At 49.2% G+C, this 21,441-nt stretch overlaps 7 protein-coding genes across 7 annotated transcripts; 4 read left to right on the forward strand and 3 right to left on the reverse strand.

Annotated features, from left to right (window-relative positions):
- Nucleotides 1-613: 613 nt before the first annotated feature.
- csn12 lies at nucleotides 614-2,271 on the reverse strand (the record flags this gene model as incomplete). The annotated part of the gene is made up of 5 exons (XM_022538819.1): nucleotides 614-700; nucleotides 780-1,200; nucleotides 1,248-1,519; nucleotides 1,572-1,644; nucleotides 1,700-2,271. 5 exons carry the CDS (start codon nucleotides 2,269-2,271, stop codon nucleotides 614-616), a joined length of 1,425 nt encoding a protein of 474 aa, XP_022383425.1.
- A 484-nt stretch (nucleotides 2,272-2,755) lies between these two features.
- On the forward strand, nucleotides 2,756-3,630 carry ABOM_011692 (60S ribosomal eL20 domain-containing protein; the record flags this gene model as incomplete). The annotated part of the gene is made up of 4 exons (XM_022538820.1): nucleotides 2,756-2,785; nucleotides 2,854-3,001; nucleotides 3,050-3,411; nucleotides 3,472-3,630. The coding sequence occupies 4 exons, from the start codon at nucleotides 2,756-2,758 to the stop codon at nucleotides 3,628-3,630; spliced, it is 699 nt and encodes a 232-aa protein (XP_022383426.1).
- Nucleotides 3,631-4,532: 902 nt separating this feature from the next.
- On the forward strand, nucleotides 4,533-5,680 carry ABOM_011693 (cytochrome b5 reductase family protein; the record flags this gene model as incomplete). The annotated part of the gene is made up of 4 exons (XM_022538821.1): nucleotides 4,533-4,577; nucleotides 4,638-4,911; nucleotides 4,966-5,043; nucleotides 5,112-5,680. 4 exons carry the CDS (start codon nucleotides 4,533-4,535, stop codon nucleotides 5,678-5,680), a joined length of 966 nt encoding a protein of 321 aa, XP_022383427.1.
- Nucleotides 5,681-5,902: 222 nt separating this feature from the next.
- Nucleotides 5,903-6,325, reverse strand: ABOM_011694 (uncharacterized protein; the record flags this gene model as incomplete). The annotated part of the gene is made up of 1 exon (XM_022538822.1): nucleotides 5,903-6,325. One exon carries the CDS (start codon nucleotides 6,323-6,325, stop codon nucleotides 5,903-5,905), a length of 423 nt encoding a protein of 140 aa, XP_022383429.1.
- Nucleotides 6,326-6,843: 518 nt separating this feature from the next.
- On the reverse strand, nucleotides 6,844-8,668 carry ABOM_011695 (putative serine peptidase, family S28; the record flags this gene model as incomplete). The annotated part of the gene is made up of 3 exons (XM_022538823.1): nucleotides 6,844-8,110; nucleotides 8,171-8,385; nucleotides 8,450-8,668. 3 exons carry the CDS (start codon nucleotides 8,666-8,668, stop codon nucleotides 6,844-6,846), a joined length of 1,701 nt encoding a protein of 566 aa, XP_022383431.1.
- A 6,225-nt stretch (nucleotides 8,669-14,893) lies between these two features.
- Nucleotides 14,894-16,053, forward strand: ABOM_011696 (FAD-binding oxidoreductase; the record flags this gene model as incomplete). Its single annotated transcript, XM_022538824.1, has 3 exons — nucleotides 14,894-15,267; nucleotides 15,337-15,730; nucleotides 15,784-16,053. 3 exons carry the CDS (start codon nucleotides 14,894-14,896, stop codon nucleotides 16,051-16,053), a joined length of 1,038 nt encoding a protein of 345 aa, XP_022383423.1.
- Nucleotides 16,054-20,372: 4,319 nt separating this feature from the next.
- ABOM_011697 (HMG box protein) lies at nucleotides 20,373-21,424 on the forward strand (the record flags this gene model as incomplete). The annotated part of the gene is made up of 2 exons (XM_022538825.1): nucleotides 20,373-20,924; nucleotides 20,990-21,424. Coding segments are annotated over 2 exons (987 nt in total), but the record flags the coding sequence as incomplete, so codon positions are not given.
- Nucleotides 21,425-21,441: the final 17 nt, after the last annotated feature.

The raw sequence follows: 21,441 nt of genomic DNA on the forward strand, positions 1-21,441 counted from the left end.
AAACAGCGTGCTATTCACTTCACACGGAATGAGATGTCTTTATAGTGGTGGTTATATGAATATAATCCTATTTATGCTTCCAATCCTCCACATCTTGTACCAGGTATAGTAGTGTAAGTGTAAGCCAAAGAGAGACTATCATCCATGATGTGAGATCCTTAGGTACAATATTGATATTATGAAGCCAATGCAGTGCATCTGATCGTCGTAAATCATGCAAACTTCTAACTTATAGTCATTGAAGATGTCCTTTCTCCTGGCGTAGTCGTCGAATCTATCAATCGAGCAAGAAGACTCTGAGTGACTGGTATTCAGTAGTCTTTCATGATGCAGTACTGTTCATGTAGCAAAAGCTATGTTGTGAATCTAGCCATCAAGGGGTCGTGTACAAGTTGGACTAGGGTGGACATTTGCGCATAGCGCAAAGCGCTAGAAGTTCTGGTGGGGAGGTCGTAAACGCTGAGCAGCGCAAGTTGATAACTAAATCCATCCAGGACCGTCCAGATAATGATCCTCTGGTGATCGAGGATTTTGACGGTATATGCAGACAATATGGAACTGTGTAGACGATCGGCACTAACATGCCTCTTGTCTTAAGTTGGCTGTGATGCTCTTAGACACCTGTTCCTGGGAATGCGGTACCGCCCTTGCTTAGGACCACCATGCCGCGCTCCCGAGCAATATAGCCTTTCATAAGGCCCTATTTGTAGTCAGTGACCGATGATCTCTCGTATAGTGTACACGACGTAGACTACGTGAGAAAAGGTTGCGAAACTTACCTTGTAAATGAGGTTGGATAGCAAACACTCAACCTCGTCAATATCGACACGAGATCTATCATCTGCATGTGTACCTATCCTCAATGCTGCCGCGAACTCGGCAACGGGAACACGTGTACGTCGAATTGGCGGCTGGCCATCCTTGGATTCTTCAAAGCCTCCAGCGATGAAAACCTTTCGGAATAGGTTTCGCAATGCGATGTCACGTCCTCGTTCGAGGGGTAGGTAGATGCGTCGCTTGACAAATTCTTCCTCCCCTGCTGTCATAGCATTGTCGAAGCCATTGAGATCGCCCTTCATGATACAGTTGCAAAGCGGACGGAACAGCTTCTCGAGTCTGGGAAATGGAGCAAGAAGCTTCTTGCTTGGTAAAGTATGTGTCGTGACAAGATGACAAGGAATAAGATAAGCAAGAATCATCCTCCAGGAAGTTAGTTAGTTTACTTGAGCGGGTGTTACTATACTCACTCCCTGTTTTTGACTGCATCTTTGTGACACATGTTCCATGCGTATGCCAGATGCTCTTCGGCCTGTCCGAACGCAAGGGTTAGTCTCAGAAGCTGATAAAGCCTGGGGTTGTTTTTTACCTCTGCATAATTTTCATCCAGAAAGTGAATCAATCCAACATAATATTTAAAGGTGACTATGTGAGACTTGGGGAAAACCTCCATATCCGGAAGGTCTGCCGATGAGGCTTTGAGAGCGCGAAGAAGGTTTTTGGAAAGTGAGACAGAATTGATCTAATAGTTGTCAGATACATACATACTGCCGTGGTGGTGATGTTTTCTGTACCTTGAAATAAGTTTTGAACAACAAATTTGTCGTATTATATATGCCCCATTTGCGCGATTCCTCAATCGGGGCTCTAGTTCAGTGATTAGCAGCGGGCTACAACTCATGCGGCCGCCTATGGAACCCACCTGTCGCTTAGACACAAAGTAAACATTCGGTTGATTATACGTGCTGATTCCTCCAGCTTTGCGCTCTTTTCGAAATCGGCCGCTATGTCATCCTGGAAATTGTCTCCGAATGCAACCGAATCTTGAGACGACAGTTCGGCGTCTGCTTTCATAGCGAAGATTCGCAAGTATTTCCCAACAACGTATAGACATGGAACTGTCCATGCCTGGAGACCGAAGTTTGTATAGCCCCTGATGAGAATATTTGCCAAGTCCTTCCAAGAATTGAAGACCTTAACCCAGCTAGCGCTTGACGGAGAGTCAGTGAATTTGGTAATCTCTCCGACGGCGGTCCAGTAAGTTGAAAAGATATCGATCCATGCATTTTGTTCTTGCTTCGGTAACTTCAACCCATTGGCCTGAAAGAGAGAATAGCGGAGATCTGAGGATACACGGGCAGCATTGGAGAAGCGGTAGAACGATTGGAGTCGTTGGGGGTACTCGGCGGGGGCAACGGGAGTGAGAGCAGCAGCAAGGCGAGGGCCAGAGCCAATTCGCTGGCCTTGAACGAAGTCTTCAAAGATGGTGGCCATAGTGATATGTTCACGAATCAATCATAAATTTTCAGTTCCGGGTTAGGAAGTCGGGCCCATATCGCAGGTATCCGGGCATTTGGCGGAGATGGAACCACGATATGCTTCCTCCGTACAAGTGCAAACATGAGGTGGGGAACGATGCCTCACCGCCGACGGGGCCGATCTTATCAGCCACTGTGGCTGAGCGCCTAATTGGGAATAGTGTCCCTTGCCAAGCCTCAAGGTCGCTTAGGGTGGCAGCCCTAACTCAACGGAAATCACAAATCCCAATTTCACGAACGAGACCCAACCGGCATACCTCTCTCGAGCAACCACAACAGTCGACAAAAGTGAGTCCTACCCTGCCTATCTACCCACCATAATTGAAGGTCTTGTTGCTAACAGATTTACCAGATGGGTAAGTGAAAAAAATCCCTTCCTCGGACCCCTTTACCCTGGCGAATCGGTGCGGTGTATCCCCTTGCGAACGTTGAACGACACAATGCCGGAGAAAGAGTATTTTGGAGGAGGAGTATGAAGATAATATGGGCTCGATTCAGAGAAAGCGATACTGGTGGATTTTCATGGAAAGGGGTTTAGTACGAATGGATGTTACGCACGGTCCGAAAGTTTCAATTTTTACGGTCGCATATCGTGGAAAATAATCTCGACTCTGGAGCATCGAAATTGTCGATAACGTATCGCACGGAACTCAGCGCACCGATTCTCGCCGTTGGGATGATTGAACGTCACGAATTGAAGACTTTGATTGTGCCAAATGACTGACTGGTTATAGGGCGTCTCACCGAGTACCAGGTCATCGGGCGTCATCTGCCCACCGAGGCTAACCCCACGCCCAAGCTTTACCGCATGCGCATCTTTGCGCCTAACACTGTCGTGGCCAAGTCCCGGTTCTGGTACTTCTTGACCCAGCTCCGTAAGGTCAAGAAGGCCAACGGTGAGATCGTCAGCCTCAATGTCATCCCCGAGAAGCGTCACTTGAAGGTCAAGAACTTCGGTATCTGGATCCGCTACGACTCTCGCTCCGGTACCCACAACATGTACAAGGAGTTCCGTGAGATGAGCCGTACCGACGCCGTTGAGGCTCTCTACCAGGACATGGCTGCCCGCCACCGTGCTCGTTTCGGCTCCATCCACGTATGTTTCTGCTGATCGCGAACGATGGTTGAGTTTACGTTGGCTAATAATACCGTGTAGATCCTCAAGGTTGTTGAGGTTGACAACGCCGACTCCATCCGCCGCCCTTACATCAAGCAGCTCCTCCAGAAGGACCTCAAGTTCCCTCTGCCTCACCGTGCCGCCAAGACCGAGAGCAAGAAGATCTTCGCTTACTCTCGTCCTGCTACCTTCGCTTAAATGTGAAATTTTGGGTGTTCGGGGAAGGAGTGTGCGGATGAAATGACTATGTTATGGCCATAGCATGCATGCAGGACAGAGCACGCAGAGAACATGGCGTGTATCTACAACCCAGATAATGGGAGAAATGGTTTTGATGTCTCACTAGTCCTCTGCAGCGACCTTTCTAGTTAAATCTCTTAAAAATACCGGGTTTGTCTTCTGAATGTGACGGTTCTCTACGAGGTGAATGAAGTAAATTTCCTGTTGGTAGACAGGTCACCCCCTACATGCATCGTATTCTCCGCTCGAATGCGTTGTTTTGTCGGTCTGATACCGAAACAATTGTAGGCCTAGCGTCGCTCAATGCTACCCATCTTCTATCCTGTGTGAGATTTCTCACCGTATACCGGCTTTGCGTGTTGGATAGACACGCTTCAAGGCCGGTATGCATTGCGCATGCCTGTCTTTATTTCCCCTGGTTCCATCTACTCCGCATTAGAGACCTAACTAGGACTAATGCCTGATCGGATATATTTCTAATCGGATCGGATATGAGTATGGTTCGGACTCCATGACAGCGGAAAAATATCTTCCACGCACCTCAAACACGACTACGTAACCCGCTGGCCTGTAAAGTCCACCGGCCCTGTAGCGACCAATGTAGATCTTAGGTGTCCCCAAAATCATGCGACTTTTCAGAGCCATCATGCAGCGAAATGCAACGGAATGGAGAATCCTGCGTTAGTAATAAGGCACGGAAGACAGGTATTGCGTCATGTGTAATCGGCGAGGTCGGAGGGCGGGTCCCGAAGACGAAAAGAGCTCAGTTAAGGACCTTAGTCTCCAGCCGTCTTTCTAATCTTCTCGCTTTCTCCTCTTACCCCATTGAACACCCCCTCCACTCTCATTCACTTGCAAAAATGTTCGCCCGTCAGACCTTCCGCTGTGCCCAGCCCTTGAGGCAGGTAAGAATCACTGCATTCTTCTGATACTGCTTCCGGACTTGTGCTGACCCGTGTGCGCAGAGCTTCCGCAAGTACTCTACGGAGGCTCCCAAGTCCAAGTCGCTGGCTCCTATCTACACTGCTGTCGGTCTTACCGGTCTCAGTGTGGGCTTGTACCGCTACTACTATGGCGCTACGGCCGAGGCTCCTGTTGAGCGCGCCAAGGTTTTCACCGGTGGTGACCAGGGGTGGGTGGACCTGAAACTGTCGGAAATTGAGGTCCTCAGTCACAACACCAAGAGACTGCGCTTTGAATTCGAGGACAAGGAAGCCGTCTCCGGTGTCTCTATTGCTTGTGAGTTACTCAGGTGATGATCTGCCCCGATAGCCTTTTTGACGAAAAAATTAGCTGCTCTCTTGACCAAGTTCAAGCCCGTTGGCGCCGAGAAGGCCGTCCTCCGTCCTTACACCCCCACTAGCGATGAAGGTAACGATTGGCCCTTTCATAATAATAATAATAATAATAATAATAATAATTACTTATTACCGTGGCAGACCAGCCTGGCTACCTCGACCTTGTCGTCAAGGTTTACCCCAACGGACCCATGTCTGAGCACCTGCACAGCCTGAACGTCGACCAGCGTCTTTCCTTCAAGGGCCCTCTCCCCAAGTACCAGTGGGAGGCCAACAAGCACGAGCACATTGCCCTGATTGCCGGCGGTACCGGTATCACTCCTATGTACCAGCTCATCCGTCAGATCTTCAAGAACCCCGACGACAAGACCAAGGTTACCCTTGTGTACGGTAACGTCTCCGAGGACGATATCCTCCTGAAGAAGGAGCTCCAGGACCTCGAGAACACCTACCCCCAGCGCTTCAAGGCCTTCTACCTCCTCGACAAGCCTCCCAAGGAGTGGACCGGCGGCAAGGGCTACATCACCAAGGAGCTCTTGAAGACCGTCCTTCCGGAGCCTAAGGAGGAGAACCAGAAGATCTTCGTCTGTGGTCCTCCTGGCCTCTACAACGCCGTCAGCGGCAACAAGGTCAGCCCTAAGGACCAGGGCGAGCTGTCTGGTATCCTGAAGGAGCTGGGCTACGACAAGGACCAGGTCTACAAGTTCTAAATGGATCGGGCTTAGACTAGATTTAGATATGAAGATATCAGTGTATTTTTGAATGTTAGAACATATTCAGTTGCGGAGTATCTACTTGGCGAACGGAACTGGTCCCTACCTCTACAAATATAGACAAGTAGCAAAAGAGATAGATAGATAGATACTAGTAGATATATACATCCACCCACACCCACACCCAGGACCAAATCAATAAATACAATAAAACACAGATCACTGATCCTTCGCCTCCAAACACCCCTCCACCATCGCATCCACCGCTCTCTCCCTCGTCCCCACCGTCAAAACCCCCCTCTCCACCAACATCGTCAACGCATCGCCCACCCAATTCTGACAATTCCAATCCAGATCCTGCCTCCCATTCCGCACCGGCGTCGCCGACACTGCCCGCCGAATCGTCTCGGGACTCACGTCCCCATCGATGTCGCCCACGGGGACCGTCTTCGCCAGCTCGCTCCCAAACTCATGCGGATCTATATCCACGTCTTCCTGGAAGATGAAGAGCCCCTGCGTGCCGACGACGTGCATCGTGCTGGTGGCGCCGGTCGCGAAGGTGAAGTGGAGCGCGGTGTGTCGGTATTCCGGGTAGTCGAGGGGGGAGCCCGTGTAGATGAGGATGGTGGATTTGGTGGACATTTTTATTATATGATTTTTTTTTTTTTTTGTTACTTATGGTTCTGGTGAGGTGTATGTGTTGTATGCCAGTTTTGCTGGTGGGGGGTGAGGGGGTGGTGGTTGGTTGTTGTTGTTGTTGTTGTTGTTGTTGTTGGTTTATATATATTAATATTTAAGAAGAGGTGGTGAGGGTTGGTTTGGTCGAACGGGTCGGTTTCTTGTTCGATTTCTTGTACTATGTTCTGTCGCAGATGGCGCCAAGACTTGTTATCGTGTCTGAACAGTCTTGACCTTTCGTTTGGGGTTGTTTTGTGGTGTTGAGATTGGGGTTGAGTGGGTATTCATTCCGCGGCTGGATTCTCATCTCTAGTGTGGACTACCCTGACATGAAGTATGTTCCCTTTCTCTATTCATTGGGTTCATTCCTATATATCATCCAATCCCGTAACCGTCACACATTATGTACCAGGAAATTATAATAACAAAAAGAAGAAGGAAAAAAAAAAGGGGGGGGGGTCTTTTTATCTCCAGGTTCCGATTTACATCCACTTCCGCTGGACTCCCTTAGGAGCATGTTCCGCCCGCCAGCATGGGAGCCACTTCTTCAAAGCCAGGCTGAACAACTTGCGCGACTTATCCGCCGGCTTGTAACTCAAGTCGTAGTCGAAGCAATGCTCGGCCCTGGGGATGACATAGCCGAAGAGCACATTCTCGGGAGTCTCGACGCCGCACTTGGGGATATTGGTGGAGATCTGCACGCCCTTGGGCGCAAAGGTCTCATTCGACAGGGGCGTCAACGTCCGCCAGGGATCGAACTCGCCCGCGCTCCAGAAGACGTTGGAGGGACGGATGGTCCACCCGCCTGTTTCGGCGTTCGTCTCGTTCGCCTCCGGGTGCTTGGGGAGCAGGCCGCTCTTCTGCGCGCCGGGGAACTGTCGGTAGCACAGGGACTGCTGGTAGGCTAGCGACTGGTACTTGGAGAGCAGGGAGTGCGGGCCCACGTTGTCGGCCTGGAGGTAGCCCCATTCGGTGCAGTACTGCCAGGTCCAGCTGATGGTGTCCGGGTCGGTGAACTGCCCGCCCAGCTCGCAGGTGGTCGCGGTGGAATTGTCCTGGCCCTTGCAGTTGCAGTTGCCGTCGCCGACGGAGCTGCCCCACTGGTTGATGAGGGAGAGCAACGGCGGCCAGGCGGCGAACTTCTTGGTCAGGGCCTGGGGCCCGACTTTCCGGGCGATGCCGTTGGGGCTGGCGGATTTGTCGAGGTAGCTGCAAAGCTGGGAGAGACTTTCTTCGCCGCCTTCGACGCCGTAGCTCTGGAATAGGTTGTAGATGCTTCCGAGCGTGGCGGTGAAGTCGCCGTTGGAGTTGTGGATGCCTTCCTTGCCGAGGAAGAGTGTCTTGATGTCGTCGGCGGCGTGGCCCTTCTTGTCGAGCTGGCTGTCGATGTAGTCGTTGATGGCCTTGAGGTCCTTGGCGCAGCCGCCGAGCCCGTTGGCTACCATGCCGCGGTAGACCTGCTCGAAGTAGATGGTCATGTTGACCCGGGCTTCGACGGGCGCAGACATGGCGAACGAGGCGAAGATGGTGTCCGGGTACTCGTTGCGGGTGAACGCCGCGCGCATGCCCGGGTATGAGCCACCGAGCATGATCCAGGGAGTGGACTTGGGGCTCAAGTCCGTCCCGTTGAGAGTGAACTTCTCAGCGAAGTAAGGAAGGTCAGCTAGTGCCTGGCTGTTGGTGAGGTACTTGAAATGCTCGTTGGGGGTGCTAGTGTTGACGGGGAAGGGCAGGGAGTCCCCGTAGTAACTTCAATCCGGCACGTTAGCGATCAGTCGCTAGAATGATGACTGGGGTGAGGGGTCTCACCGATGCTCCCACACAAGACCAAGTCCATTGAATTCCTTCAGGTACGCCGCGAAGAAGTTTTCCGATCTGCCGAGATACGATTGCGCTACGGAGTAGGCATTGCCTTCACCGGCATCGAGTACGAAGACGGGACCACCGGGCTTGTAGAAGTCCGCTGAAACCCAGTAGCGGTTCTGATAGGTGCCCACAGATGAATCCTCGTGGTCAATTGGAATCTAACCGCTGAGTTAGCTTCCACCTCATCTACTAGAAAGCTTGACAGGTACAGGACGGACATACCGATATCCACCGGGCGGGGACCTCCGAGCCTGAACTGCGAGAAATAGCGGTCTCTGCGATCTTTTCAGGATTGAACCTGGCGGTATGGCCATCGATACCTAGTACCGAGGCGAGTTGCAGACTGTTGGCCTTGATGCCGGGGAGAAAGCTCAAGGCAGCCGACTGGCCCACCAGCAGTGTGAGGAGGGCCGTCGAGAATGCATGCGTGAGGGACACCATTATGGATCAAGAACCCCGGCGACGACTCGCTACGATGCTTTTGGGTCTTTAATTTACAAGATCCCACTGAGGGCGAACTCCCTTACTTATAGCCTATCGACCGCAGCTGGACCCACGTCTTCTGTGCCCTGTTAGCTCCTCATGCAGCGCGGAGAATATGACTAGTGCCCATGTTCATGTCAGGCTAACTGATACTACCCTGCACGGAGGTGAAATTGCCTGAACAGCGATCGGCGCGAGGCTTATATTGACATCGGGCCCACGTAGTCTGAGAGTTTATCATAGGACGAATTATTGCCTTCGTTCTACAGAATCGACCAGTCACACGGTGCTCGCTCACCCGGTGGGGCATCAGTAGTGAGAGATGGTCTGTTGAGCGAGAGTTGGCACAGTTGACTAGACCGTCTCTGAGCCTCAAGCATGCACAAGGCTGTGATATCGGGTTGCCCTAAAGCGGATGTGATTGACTCGGGAGCCCAGTCAACGAGATGTACAGTCTGGGGCCGAAAACCGCCTATTCGTGATTCGATTGCCGGTATGGAATACGAAGAATCGAATTGTTGCCTGATGTACGCCGTAGAAGCACAGTGCTGTTAAATTTCCAGGGTCCAGTGCCTGCAGATCCCTTGACAAATTAGGGTAAATAATATAAGTGTAACGTTGTTATCGGAATCGATTTTACTCACTATGGATGGGTCGTCACTAGATCGCATTTAGTTAGCCCTAACATGATGACTTGTGCATACTAAGACACGGCTTGTTCGGCGTCCCCATCATGAAGCCTTGCTGTCTCTTCAGCATGCCAGTGTGTCAATATTCCATCTTAGATCTACCATCCTCATGCTGGAAAATGGGATCGACATGAAGGATGTCGTGGGGGCCATGCTGGGTTTATTTTTAATTCTGACTGTACACCATCCAGCGAGGCTGTTCAAGCCTCAGCGAGTGCCCAAGCGTCTCATCCGAATCCCCTCTACTAAAAGACTTGGCAGTCCAATCGAACGGGGCCACTCCACATTAATCCGAGTGCAAACGGTCCTCAGGATTCGGGGCAGAGACGGAGTCCGAGCCCATTGCTCAGCAAATCACCGATGCTTTCTCTCCTTCCCCACCATGCAAAGGTCGGTCTTTGCTGGCCGGAGTACCCGGTACGGCGTACTGACAACAGACATGGTCTGCAGAAGGCTCAGCTTGGAGAGAGCTTAGGATGATTTGTATTGCGCACAGCCTCCACCAGGTTTCTCTTACCTTATGCTTTTCCGAAGTCCTCTTGCTGCCAACCAACACCTCTTCACACATAGCGGGGTTGGATGCATGGTGTTACCCCAGAGGATGATGCCCAATTTACCCGTGGAGGAATCTAGAGTTATCTCGCGTAGCCAGGGACGGGTGTATTGTAGTCTCATAAGTATTGCGCGCGTTGTAGAGGTAGTATTACCCTTTGATTTCTCATTTCGTGTACATCCCACAAAGGATCCACGGTGAATGAGCCCATGGAAGATGTATTCTCTGTGAAAAGCCTTGATTAAATTGCCGTTATTGGCACTGAAGGGCGTGTGTTGACCAGATAATGCCCCATCTTTTACAATGGTATATCCAGAATCTTGAGTCTCTCGAGCGGTAGAAAGGGCTGTACGATGCTTCTAGAACTTCTGGGTTGTATGCCTTGTGTCGATCATGACGGTCTGATCCCACTTCGGACCCCGTGCTCTTAAAACTAAAAATGATACTGCTCAGAGTCTCTCGGTCGATATGAAACCGGATGGCAATAGTCGACAGCTCATGAACCCACAGAAACAGTTTTGCCATATTCGTCACTGAGAGCCACATCTCTAATGGGACGCAAAACCCTTCAGGGATGGTGCGCTCTGACAACCGAAACCTGCGAGGATGAGGTAACTGCTAGCTATGAAAGGTCTTCGAGTTAGGCAATGACGGCCCGACGGTCCCCTGGAATGCACCATAATAGATCACTGTCAACCAAGGACAGTCTTTGGCGAATGAACAGCCTTCTCGGCCTCCCACTACATATCGAGAGTTGCTGTGGCTGTGCGGTCCATGAGAAGCGACGCCATGACCTGAGTAGATGTTAATGATCAGCTCGTATAGTACTTCATTTTTGACGATTAGTTCATCATCTCGCTTCTACTAATCTGGGCCACTAGACAAGTCCTTTTACATATCTAGCCTAGTTGTACATATACAACTAGGCTGGCTCAGTAGGAGGGTTACCGCTGGTTATGTTTCTACCTGACAATCTGATGAGGGTTTGAGATAGCTTAAGTGCATCCATATTATTTGCCGAATATGAAGTCAGGATATGTTTCTCAGGAAGTATCTGGTTATTGAATTTCTATTTTATATGAAGGTTGAAAGAAGGAACATCACGCGGTTGAAACAGTGCTCTGTGATCATGGGCTGTCCATATGTTGGTTAGTGCAGGGTTGACACAACGAGTATATATGAGATTAGGATCAATATGACTTTCTCTTGTCAATCAATGATCATAGTCATTGGAGAAACATTTATTTAACCACCGCAGTTTCTTTTCTCTAGACTGATCTTAGTCATGCAGATTGAAGCTACCAAATCTAGTATTGCTGTATATTAGATTCAATCCATATACCCACATATGCTGCCATAGAGCCCAAGTGGGACGGGATGACTGGAGAGATCACAGGAGACCGACAGGGAGTGGTACATTCCTGAGGGGTTCGATCCTTCTCCGCAGGTAGCCAGGTTCCTATATCCAGGGTTCGGAATGATCTGGCCAGCCACTGCAACGACCCGTCGGAGACCAATTGTCGAGCCAAGAGACCATTTTGAGTGCCTTGAAATTGGTATTAATTGATACTGTGGAGTTAAGAGGAGATACTGAAGAGGATAAAGATGTAAACTTAATATTAACAATGTCTTCTGTTTTGCGGTGGTTGAATAATATTTGTCGATCGAGGAGGTTATTAATTCACATAAGAGATTCTTTCGAGAGAGCAAGCGTTTGTCTCTCTTCTTTCTGTTTTCCGAATTACTTAATAGTCTCTATATGGAAGGAAGATATGTCGGTTTCTAACAAGGGAGTCGTATCTATACTACTCTGACACTGACTTCTCGGATCGAGTAATCAGAGTGGCTTAACGTTGATACCAAAGTAACACTTATATGGGGCGTTATCGGTTGAGGAATCATGATCGAGCAGCAAAATAATGCCATTTAGCATTCAATCTCTTAAACAACCCTTCCAGAACCCAATAGTTGCTCTCCTCACTTAGGAGCAGTTCAGTTGGCGCAGCCAGGAACAATGCGTTTAGTAAGAAGCAAAAGAAACAAGATGTAACGTTCAGCTTTAGGAACGTCAAACTTTAAAAAGACCAAGAAGAGTACTATTTAGGAACACACAAAATGAACTACTCTTTTCTTTTGGAGCTCTTCATCTCTTGCCATTGCATCCGACCACATTTCAGAATGCCGAATACAACAATTCCTTCCCGTCCCCGAACTCAAAAGACGTCGGATGTTGCTAAAGGCTTTGTCGATGGCGTCAAAGATTTCATCACAACCCCTGGGGTCATCCCTGTGCTGCTCCACTGCTGTGTTGGTGGTTTCTAGGGCGAGCTTAAGAGGATTCATGTCATCAAGAAGGCGATTGCACGTGGTGCGCAGAAGAACCGACGCCATTGATGTTGCTCCAATTCGTGAAGCCCAAGCTTTAGATTAGCAACAGGATATGCAGTATGTCTATGTTGCTGTATCGAAGATCTAAAGAAACTGCCAAGCATGGAGCTTAAGAAGTTACTTTGCATAGGAGAGGATCTTCATGAAGCCCAATCACCAGACCATTAGGGCTGTCCATCCTTGACTTGTGGTACCTTATAGGTGTGTGAGCCATGAGTGGTGTAATGCCAAAATATGATGAGGGAATCGTGAGATCTGTCTTTGGAGAATTTGTATACACTGGCGAAGACAGTTTATTCAGTTCGGTGAACTATTCATTGACATGTACTCTGCAATGGGTCTGGATTTACCATCCCCCAAAATATAGTATGGGAAGCAGTAATAAAATCCGGAGGCGTCCTGCCCGAGCTTCTTTATAGGTTAGGTATTATAGCGAATGGAATTTCACGGTAAAAGGCAACTTTTTCGATCAAGTCATCAATGGCTCTCTGTTGGTCGTCGACGGTTTTTCTAATCTGTCGAGCTCCGAAAGAAGATCATGTCCCGGTTGGTTTGCGAGGATCCTTGTGGATCCATCCATTCTGACGGGAATTGGGGTAAACAATTCCTTTTCTAATGAAGTTCTGGCTTCCCCCGTGGGAAGTTTCCAGTAGATCAAGGTTGAGCAATGTATTTCAGCTAGACTCCAGAGCCATACCCAAATCCACCTCAAACCCTGAATACAAATCCCATGGTGTCGGAATACCCTATCAATACGCCAGGTAGCCGTATACCCAACCTTCTTACCCCCTGGGTATCGAAAGTGGGATACATTGTCGAGAGTTTCGTCCAAGACGGACCCTGAATATGTCCCTCGGGAGTAGAAAACCTCGTCGAGAGTGCAGATGGAGCCCACGGTGTTGGATTCTGAAATTCGATATTCGAATCAGATCTTGGTCGAAGGGGGATAGGGACGCCGTATCCCCTGACGTTGAAGAAGGCAGATACATCTGTCTTCGTGATGCTGGAGCTTCTCAAGAATTGTTAAAGCCCCAAGTGAGGGTCACTATCAGGAAGATGTCTAGTATTGGCGTATAGAGATCACGGCGATAGGGTGTTATGGCCACCTGCTTGTTTTTGGAACTAACTATGTCTCTCATCCGGTGGATAAATAGATAGAAGTCATGATAGTATATATGAGAGACTCAATCCCTAGGTAAATCCAGTCCAGATATCAAGGGTAAAAAAGCAATGGCTAGGCAAATTCCTAGAAGACAGTTGGTTCTTCACCAGGCTACAATTCAACACCTGCCATGGTTTAGTATTCACGAACTAGGGTCATTGCATTAACGAAATATTGACACCTCTCATGATGGTGCAATAAAGACTAGTAACCGTGAATCGTCTATGGATAGTGACATGAAGTTATATTCTCCTATAACTATCTTTTCCTGGAACTATGATATAGACAAAAGAGTATAGAAAAGGGCTATATATCGATTCAATATAAATATACGCAATTAGGTATGAAAGTGAAGCGGGCTTACTTAACCAAACATTAATTCTCTTGAAAACCCTAGAAACACGTTATTCAATGGCCAGTTTAAACTCCGTTAGTATTGTCCGTGGATATCATGATCCTAGCCTTCTCTAAGAAATGCCTTTTGCCTGAGCTCCAGAGCTTAAAGGACCGGATTCTCTACCATGATAAAGTAGGCTTAAGTTGCAGGTGGAAAGTTGTATAGTTCCAACTAACAGCCATAGTGGGGAAAGGAGGGATTGATTGGCATGCTAGTAGCTACTAGACCTAATTATTAATGCTTAGAAGGTCCGGGGAGGATTTAGGGGGAGTTTCGCGGGAGGAAACTAAACGGCAGATCAACAAGTGGATCCAACTACTGTATATAGATTACGAGGCTGCTACTGTCGATCCATGGCGATACCCGTTCGTTCCTCATGTATCGCAGCATTTTCCCTTCAGTCACTACTGCGTACTCTGCTTCGCTTCATTATCCAATCCTACAAGAAGGACCGTCAGGTGGCTCGGTAGAGTGATGTCTTTAAATGCGATCGCGGAATCAGACGGGTTTTAAGTTTATAACAAGCTTATCGGTATGGACAAAATAACTACGTATAGGAAGACTATGGTGAAGTCTTCATGGTTCAGGACCAGAGCGAAAACTTGATTTAGCTTCGGATATCCTGGAAACCATACCATACTTAAGTCATAGATGCACCCTATCTGAAGGCGCGGAATAGTATTCGCTTGCTCCCAAACGGGAGTAAGTCTAGTACGCCATATACAGAAAATACTAAATTGTTGAATTGATTCTTCATCCCTATGGCATCAACTCACGTAGTCGTACTTTAGCCTACAATATGGGAGACTTTGACCCTTTATGGCGTGTGAGCCTCCGGTGAACCTCTCGCCCTCCCGCCAAACAAAAATCTAGCAAAGTTCAAGGCCTTCATTTGGCGGGTGACAAGTGTAGTAGATGAAACAAATGTTCAAATTATCCTGAGCGACGATGACATTGCGCAGGAGGAATATATAAACCCTTCCAGGCTCATGACATGTTTCATATCCTTGACAAGACGTATTTTATCTCTTCAGCTGTGGCTGCACCCAAGAATGTTGCCGATATCCAAGAAATCATAAAATTGGCCAACGAGTTTGAGATCCCTGTCTGGCCTTCTTCCAAGGGTAGAAATATCGGCTATGGCGGCACTACCCCGAGAGTGCCCGGCAGTCTTGGTATCGACTTGGACAAGAATATGAATAGAGTTTTGAAAGTTGATCCTGAGAATGCCTATGCCTTACTCGAGCTTGGGGTGACTTACTTTGATCTCCATGAGTACTTGGTCAAGCACAACTTGCCGGATCAAGTGTGGGCGGACGTGCCTGATGTCGGTGATGATTCGGTTGTTGGCAAATGCACTCGAAAGAGGTACTGGATATACCCCATATGGCGAACACTGGTAAACTGTTATGAGTAATTGTATCCTAATGAGACCAGCCAATTCGCCTATTCACAGGATGATGCACTGCGGGTTGGAGGTTGTCTTGCCCGATGGTTCACTCCTCCGCACCGGGATGGCGCTTTGCCAAACCCTAAAGCGGACAATAGCAAACCACCATATGAACAGGAGCCAAATGAGAGCTGGCAGATATTTGACTGTAGTCTCGGCCCGCACAGTGCTGGTATATTTTCTCATTCATCTCTTGGAATCGTCGTGAAAATGGGAATTTGGCTTATGCTTAACCCTGGCGGGTATCAGGCGTATATGGTCGCCTTCCCCAGGGACAATGCCTTGGATCAAATCGTGGAGATACTCCGGCCCTTGAGAATCTCTGGGGTAATTCAGAACACACCCAAGCCGGATAACGTCCTGGTTAGCGCTGCCCTGCAGGTATGTCCGACGAGCTATCGAACCTCCTTTATATGTTTCCCACAGTTTACCAGAGTCACCACGCCGGCTACATCAATTCCAACACGCCCTTAACCGACCCCCGGCTAGATGAGGTCGTCAAAAAGCTCCGTGTCGGTCGCTGGAATCTCTACAGAGCGATGTACTCTCTGGTCCGGGAAAGATCCGATGCAAGACGTCGAGCCTATGAGCTTATTCAGGTCCTGATCACCGAGGTGGCGGATCAGGGGTGGGGTGACTATCGCACTCATCTCGCGTTGATGGACCAGATTGCGGAGACTTACAACTTCAACGAGAATGCTTAGATGAAATTGAACGAAAAGTTGAGGAACACACTTGGTCCGGAGGGGATCTTGTGTCCGGGAAAGAATGGTGTCTGGCCTGCCAATTACCGCAAGGAGGATTGATGTCTACATAAACTATAGCATTATTCAACCAATATACTCTGTACATACGCAAGGTTCATGTGCATATTGAAGACTAACAGAAACTAGTTACTTCAAGTTGCTGCTGAAGACCCTGGATAGTCCGACGGGCCGAACCGATCCGCCAAATCAGAACTTCCCATGGCACCGTTGGCACTTGGCAGCAGCAAAAGAAAACCGGTTTCTGTCGAAGATTGGATCAAGGAAAATTAAATTCTTTAGTGCTTCTGAAACACTCAAACCTTTTCTTAGTAACTATTCAGTATGCAATATTCCGTCTTGCTATTCGCTTGGTTGTCTGCTTAGGGTACTGGACCCTGGCTCGGGAGGACTAAACAGATATTGTTTTGTACTAAAACCTTTTGTGAAGACGTGTAGATCGACCATAAAAACACGCGATTTCTACCGAAATAGGATATTAGCATCGATGTTAACCAGTATATTGTCTTCTCAGGAAGCAATTGAAGCCAAAGTGACATCCCTGTATACTCTAACTGTCTAGAATACGTAGAATCAAAACAGGCCCGAAACTCTTCAAAAAGGAAAGCAATCAACAAAAGCAACTTCTGTATTGAAGCTCCACACCGCCAGGGCCATATACTCCGTAGGGGTCTTCCCTTCTCGAATTAACGCGGACACCGGCCGAGTGTAGTGTCGTTGTGGGCGCACACAGCTAAAGTTCTTTCTTTTAAGTGGTTATTCTTCCGATGTTCATTAGCTTTGCCATTCTGGCATCTACATCGTCAATTTTGTTATAAATGACAATTGCATTCAACATGTGCCTTGGTATTCTAAACATTGCAGCTTGAATGAAAAGGGACTACTGTAAATTATTCAAGTTTAGCACTCATGTTGGAAAGCTGTGGCCCGACGATGTATGTCTATTACGTAAAATGATGGACGGGGGCTTCCACAACCCTAAATGTTGGCGTGCGGTGGGTACCTTTGATCCTTTGGATCGCTTGGTCTAGCTGTGCAAAGTTTATACCGCCTAGAAGGGACGTATATAACTCTACAATCTGAGTAATATTAGCTCTTACAAGATGATGGCTGTTGTCGGGGATCGAGTTGATGACTTGGTTCTATAGGTAGGTTTGCAGAAAAGTGGCAGTACTATAGTAAGCGGGTAGATTACCTCTTTGTCTCCATGAGATGGAGAATGAGGCCAGGGTATTTGTGATCAAATACCGGAGATTTTGCTTGCTGCGTGAGGTGATGGGTGCATATGCTGGATCCAGTCTGATCCAGAGTTTGATTTGAGGTGAATGCATGCCTGCTTTTGAGGACTGTGTTCCGTTGATTTTTATGGCAATGTATGCTACTGTAGGTCCTCGAGGAGGTTTGCAACTGATTGCACGTTAAATGGAAGGGTCTTAAGTTATATCTAAATTTCAAGCGACGTAGAAAAGATTCAAAGGAACCGTATTATTGTCTTAATCTATACGGTCCATAGACCCTGTAGTATCAAGTGCACCCCGGCAATGCCTCATGGTGGAGTATCTCTTTCACTGAGTCTCTAGATCAATGGTTTGCTAATGCAAATGGGGAGACTAACCTTGAGCACTAGTTACCACTCCCGGTACCAGCTACCCCTGGTCATCGAGTCTCAGATGCTGGCCAGGTAATGCATACCTTACTAGTACCTACTATACAGTATAGCATGACCAGCCCTTGCCCAAGCCACGACAGAGACGCTCTGGCCCTCGCTTGTCGCCATTAATCTGGCGCATTAAACCTGGAGATCCATCATTGGGCATGCCCATAAGGAGTGGAGACCATGGCACAGTATGTAAAGATTGCGAACAAGGCCGCAGTCATATGGCTCGTTTGACTCTACAGCGTTTGATGTCAATGCTATGCATAGTCTCGCCTCATAGATGCTAATGATCCACCAGGGCTCTGGAAATGTTCCTAGGCATCTTTTGTCTACACGGTCTGCTACGGATCGAATCATAAAAATAGATACTAGTGGGGTGTCTCTGAATCTGCATTGTTGCTTACGCCGCGGGGGCTGGAACCGCCTACTAACAGCAGGAAGCTTGTATCCTACAAGATTGCGACTGCTATTGTGCAGTGTTCAGGCAACAAAATTGTTTGTTAGAATTATCTGTAAAAAAAAAAAAGAAAGAAAGAAAGAAAAAGAAATGAGATTGAGAGGAAAGACAAAAATGCTAAAGGAAATAATTTGGATGAGCACTGGGAAATGAAGAGTAAAATCAACATCCACAAAAGTGGCTACTTTGCAGACCCGGTGCAGGAAGCCCGGGACATCCTGGAGGGAAAGGAGGGTAGACCGCCATTTGATTGGGGGTGTGCCCGCGGTGGTGAAGGCGAAAAGTAAGCGGCCAAGGTCGAGACCCGCGCAAGCCGCTTGGGCATTATGTCATGTTGGTTAGTGACCGCCCGAAGACTGTGGCGACTGCGCCATTTGTTTACCCTTTCCCCCCCCCCAAACGACTGAGAGGGAAGCTGGATAACGATTGTTTTCTGTTTTCTGTTTTCTTAGTACTAGTACCTGCAGAGCAGAAGGTCGGATCAGGGAGGTTAGATTGTAGTTCATATATGACACTCGTGACTTAATCAAATCACAGGCTCTAGGATTGCGAAACCAGCTATATTTGTTTGGAGACACCGTAGGTCCCTCCAAATCAGGCAGAACCTTTCGTCAGTGTTGCGTGAGCTAATGCGCCTGTCCAAAGTTCGGTCGAAACTTTTTCGTTTGAGTTCTGTATCCGTTACCTGTGAGGTGTGCGTTTTTGATTTACAAATTTCACAGATTCGACTTCTCCAAACCTAGGAGATACCCTCAAGAATATGCCAGAGAAAATACGGAATGAGGGAAGGAAAGTCGAAAGCGCCTCAGCAGATGCGAATCATTTCCGGGCACAGCGGGGTACTGCGCAGTAGCTCTGCAGTGCCTGCGCTTCCATGGAGGGGCACGGCAAAAGTACTCTCGACCCGGGACACGACGTGTTGGCGGGGTTTGAACAAAAGGTAAAAAAAAAAAGAAAAATTAAGAGAAAAGAAGTAAGAAAAATGAAAAAGAAAAAGAACGGTTCATACTCCTTATATACACATATATTGTTTTTATTGTCTACCTAAAAAAGGGCAGAGTGTACAGCCCAACAAAAAGGGCAAAACAATACCAGAAATCCCGGGCTGCGCGGTGGAAAGACCGGGGGGTGAGTTGGTTACGCGTTGCAAACAAAAGTCTGTGGGCGACGTTGGTAGTGGACATTGAACACCGTCGGCACAGCACTAGTGGGTTTCATGTATTCTTGGTGTGCGACCTCAGGGGAGGGGCAAACGATGAAGCCTTGAGAGTTGAGTAGGCGCCTGGCAGGTTAGCATGTCTAGTAGTAGTAGGCCTTCTTGGGGGGGAAGAGAATGGGGCCAGGACAGCCTGCAGTGCAACCGAGAGTTGGCCGGCGCTTAAAGGAGGGAGGGTCAAGGACTCAGCACCCTGCGGCTGCCGGGGGCGCTCAGAATCCTCCGGGAGACTCACGGGAGCTCTGAAGATTGCCAGCAGGCCAACAAGGCCTGAAGCACACTAGTGAGCTCCCCGTGCCCACTGTGCTAGGCCCCTAAGCCTAAAACAGCGACTCAGCAGCACTTCAGGCGTTCAGCGCCCATCAGCGCCCACTATTTAGTAGGGCCCTATCCCCCCCTCTACCGCGACCCCGCTAGCGAAAATTTCTTTTCCCTTTTTCCTCGTTCTGAAACCCATTATTCACTCTCTTCCCTCTCTCTCCCTTCGTTCCCTTCTCACCAAACACAAAATTTATCCGAAGAGTCTCTTGCCCAGTGGAGTTTCACTGTCTCTTTAATCATGTCGCGCAAAGACGACACCGTCACCGTCAACATTGACGATTTCACTAGAACCCGCGATAGCGTAAGTCGCCCCTTGTTTACTGTCCGCCGGTCGCGCCCGACTGGGGTGTTCGGCGCAGCGCTCAGGTCTTCTCCCCTGTGCATCACGCGTCCGACTACATAACAACGCCTGCTTTGTGGCTTACTCTTCCCCCCCCTTGGCTCCCCCCCCTCCCTCTCCTGGCAACTTACATTTCATGTTTGTAATTTACCATCAAACCAAACCGGGTAGCTCCAAATCTGGACATTACCTGTAACTTCATATCGCGTTTTTGCGCCGTTATTCTTGTTTGCCTTGATCGAGGCTCTTTCTCCCCCACACCTTCACAATGGCCAAACGCGCCTCGATCCCTGATCGGAGCCAGTCATCATTGGACCTTATTACATCTATTGCCCATGCTACTAATTCCGTCAATACGGCTACCTCCGGCATCCGCGCGGTCGCTTCTTTCTCGCCTAGCCAAGCTCAACTAACGTACGCGCAGGTGATCGTTAGTCTCGCACAACTCCAGGCCGCTGTCTCCAAGCTGTCGGAGGCTTATATCAACCATGCGAACACCGTACTGAACCGCGGCCCGACGGTCGACATCGGGAACATCGCCAGCATCACCAACTCGCTCTATGAAAGCGGCTTGCTGAGCGCCCTCGGTGGTGCTCGCGCTACTAGTCCCGGCGCAAAGTCCGAAGTGGGCGAGAAGAAGAAGCGCAAGCGCGCTCCCCCGGACCCCAATGCGCCCAAGCGCGCCTTGACCCCTTTCTTCCTTTACATGCAGCACAACCGCAGTAAGATCGCCGAGGAAATGGGTCCCGACGCCAAGCCTAAGGAGGTCTCGGATGAGGGTACCCGTCGCTGGGCCGAGATGCCCGAGTCGGAGAAGGAGGTAAGTGTTCTCCGCCGGCCCCCCCAACTCGTCGCAGCGCCATGACTAACTCGCACGGCGCGTAGTACTGGAAGAAGATTTATGCGGACAACCTCGCAGTCTACAAGGAGAAGATGAAGGCCTACAAGGCTGGTCTTCCTTTCAGTGATGACGCGAAGGCCGCCAACCAACTGCAACAGGAGGCTGACCGTGCGGACGCCACCCCTGCTGAAGAGTCTGAAGAGGAGGAGGAAGAGGAAGAAGAGGAAGAGGAGGAGGAGCCTGAACCCGTCCGGGAGCCTACCCCTCCACGCGCTGGTAAGCGTCGTCGCAGCGAAGCTGCTAAGGCTGCCAAGGAGGCTGCCTCTCCTGCGGATACCAAGAAGGCATCACCCGAGAAGAAGCGGACGCGCACTCCCGCCTCAAGGGAAAAGAAGGTGCAGGAGGAGACCCCCGCCTCGGCTCGCAAGTCAGCTGCGACCGAGAACAAGCGTGGCAAGAAGAAGCGCAAGAGCGAGGCTGTCGCGGAAGAGTAAAG

Source organism: Aspergillus bombycis, assembly GCF_001792695.1.
Source record: "Aspergillus bombycis strain NRRL26010 chromosome Unknown contig00183, whole genome shotgun sequence".
NCBI classification, from domain to species: Eukaryota; Fungi; Ascomycota; class Eurotiomycetes; order Eurotiales; family Aspergillaceae; genus Aspergillus; species Aspergillus bombycis.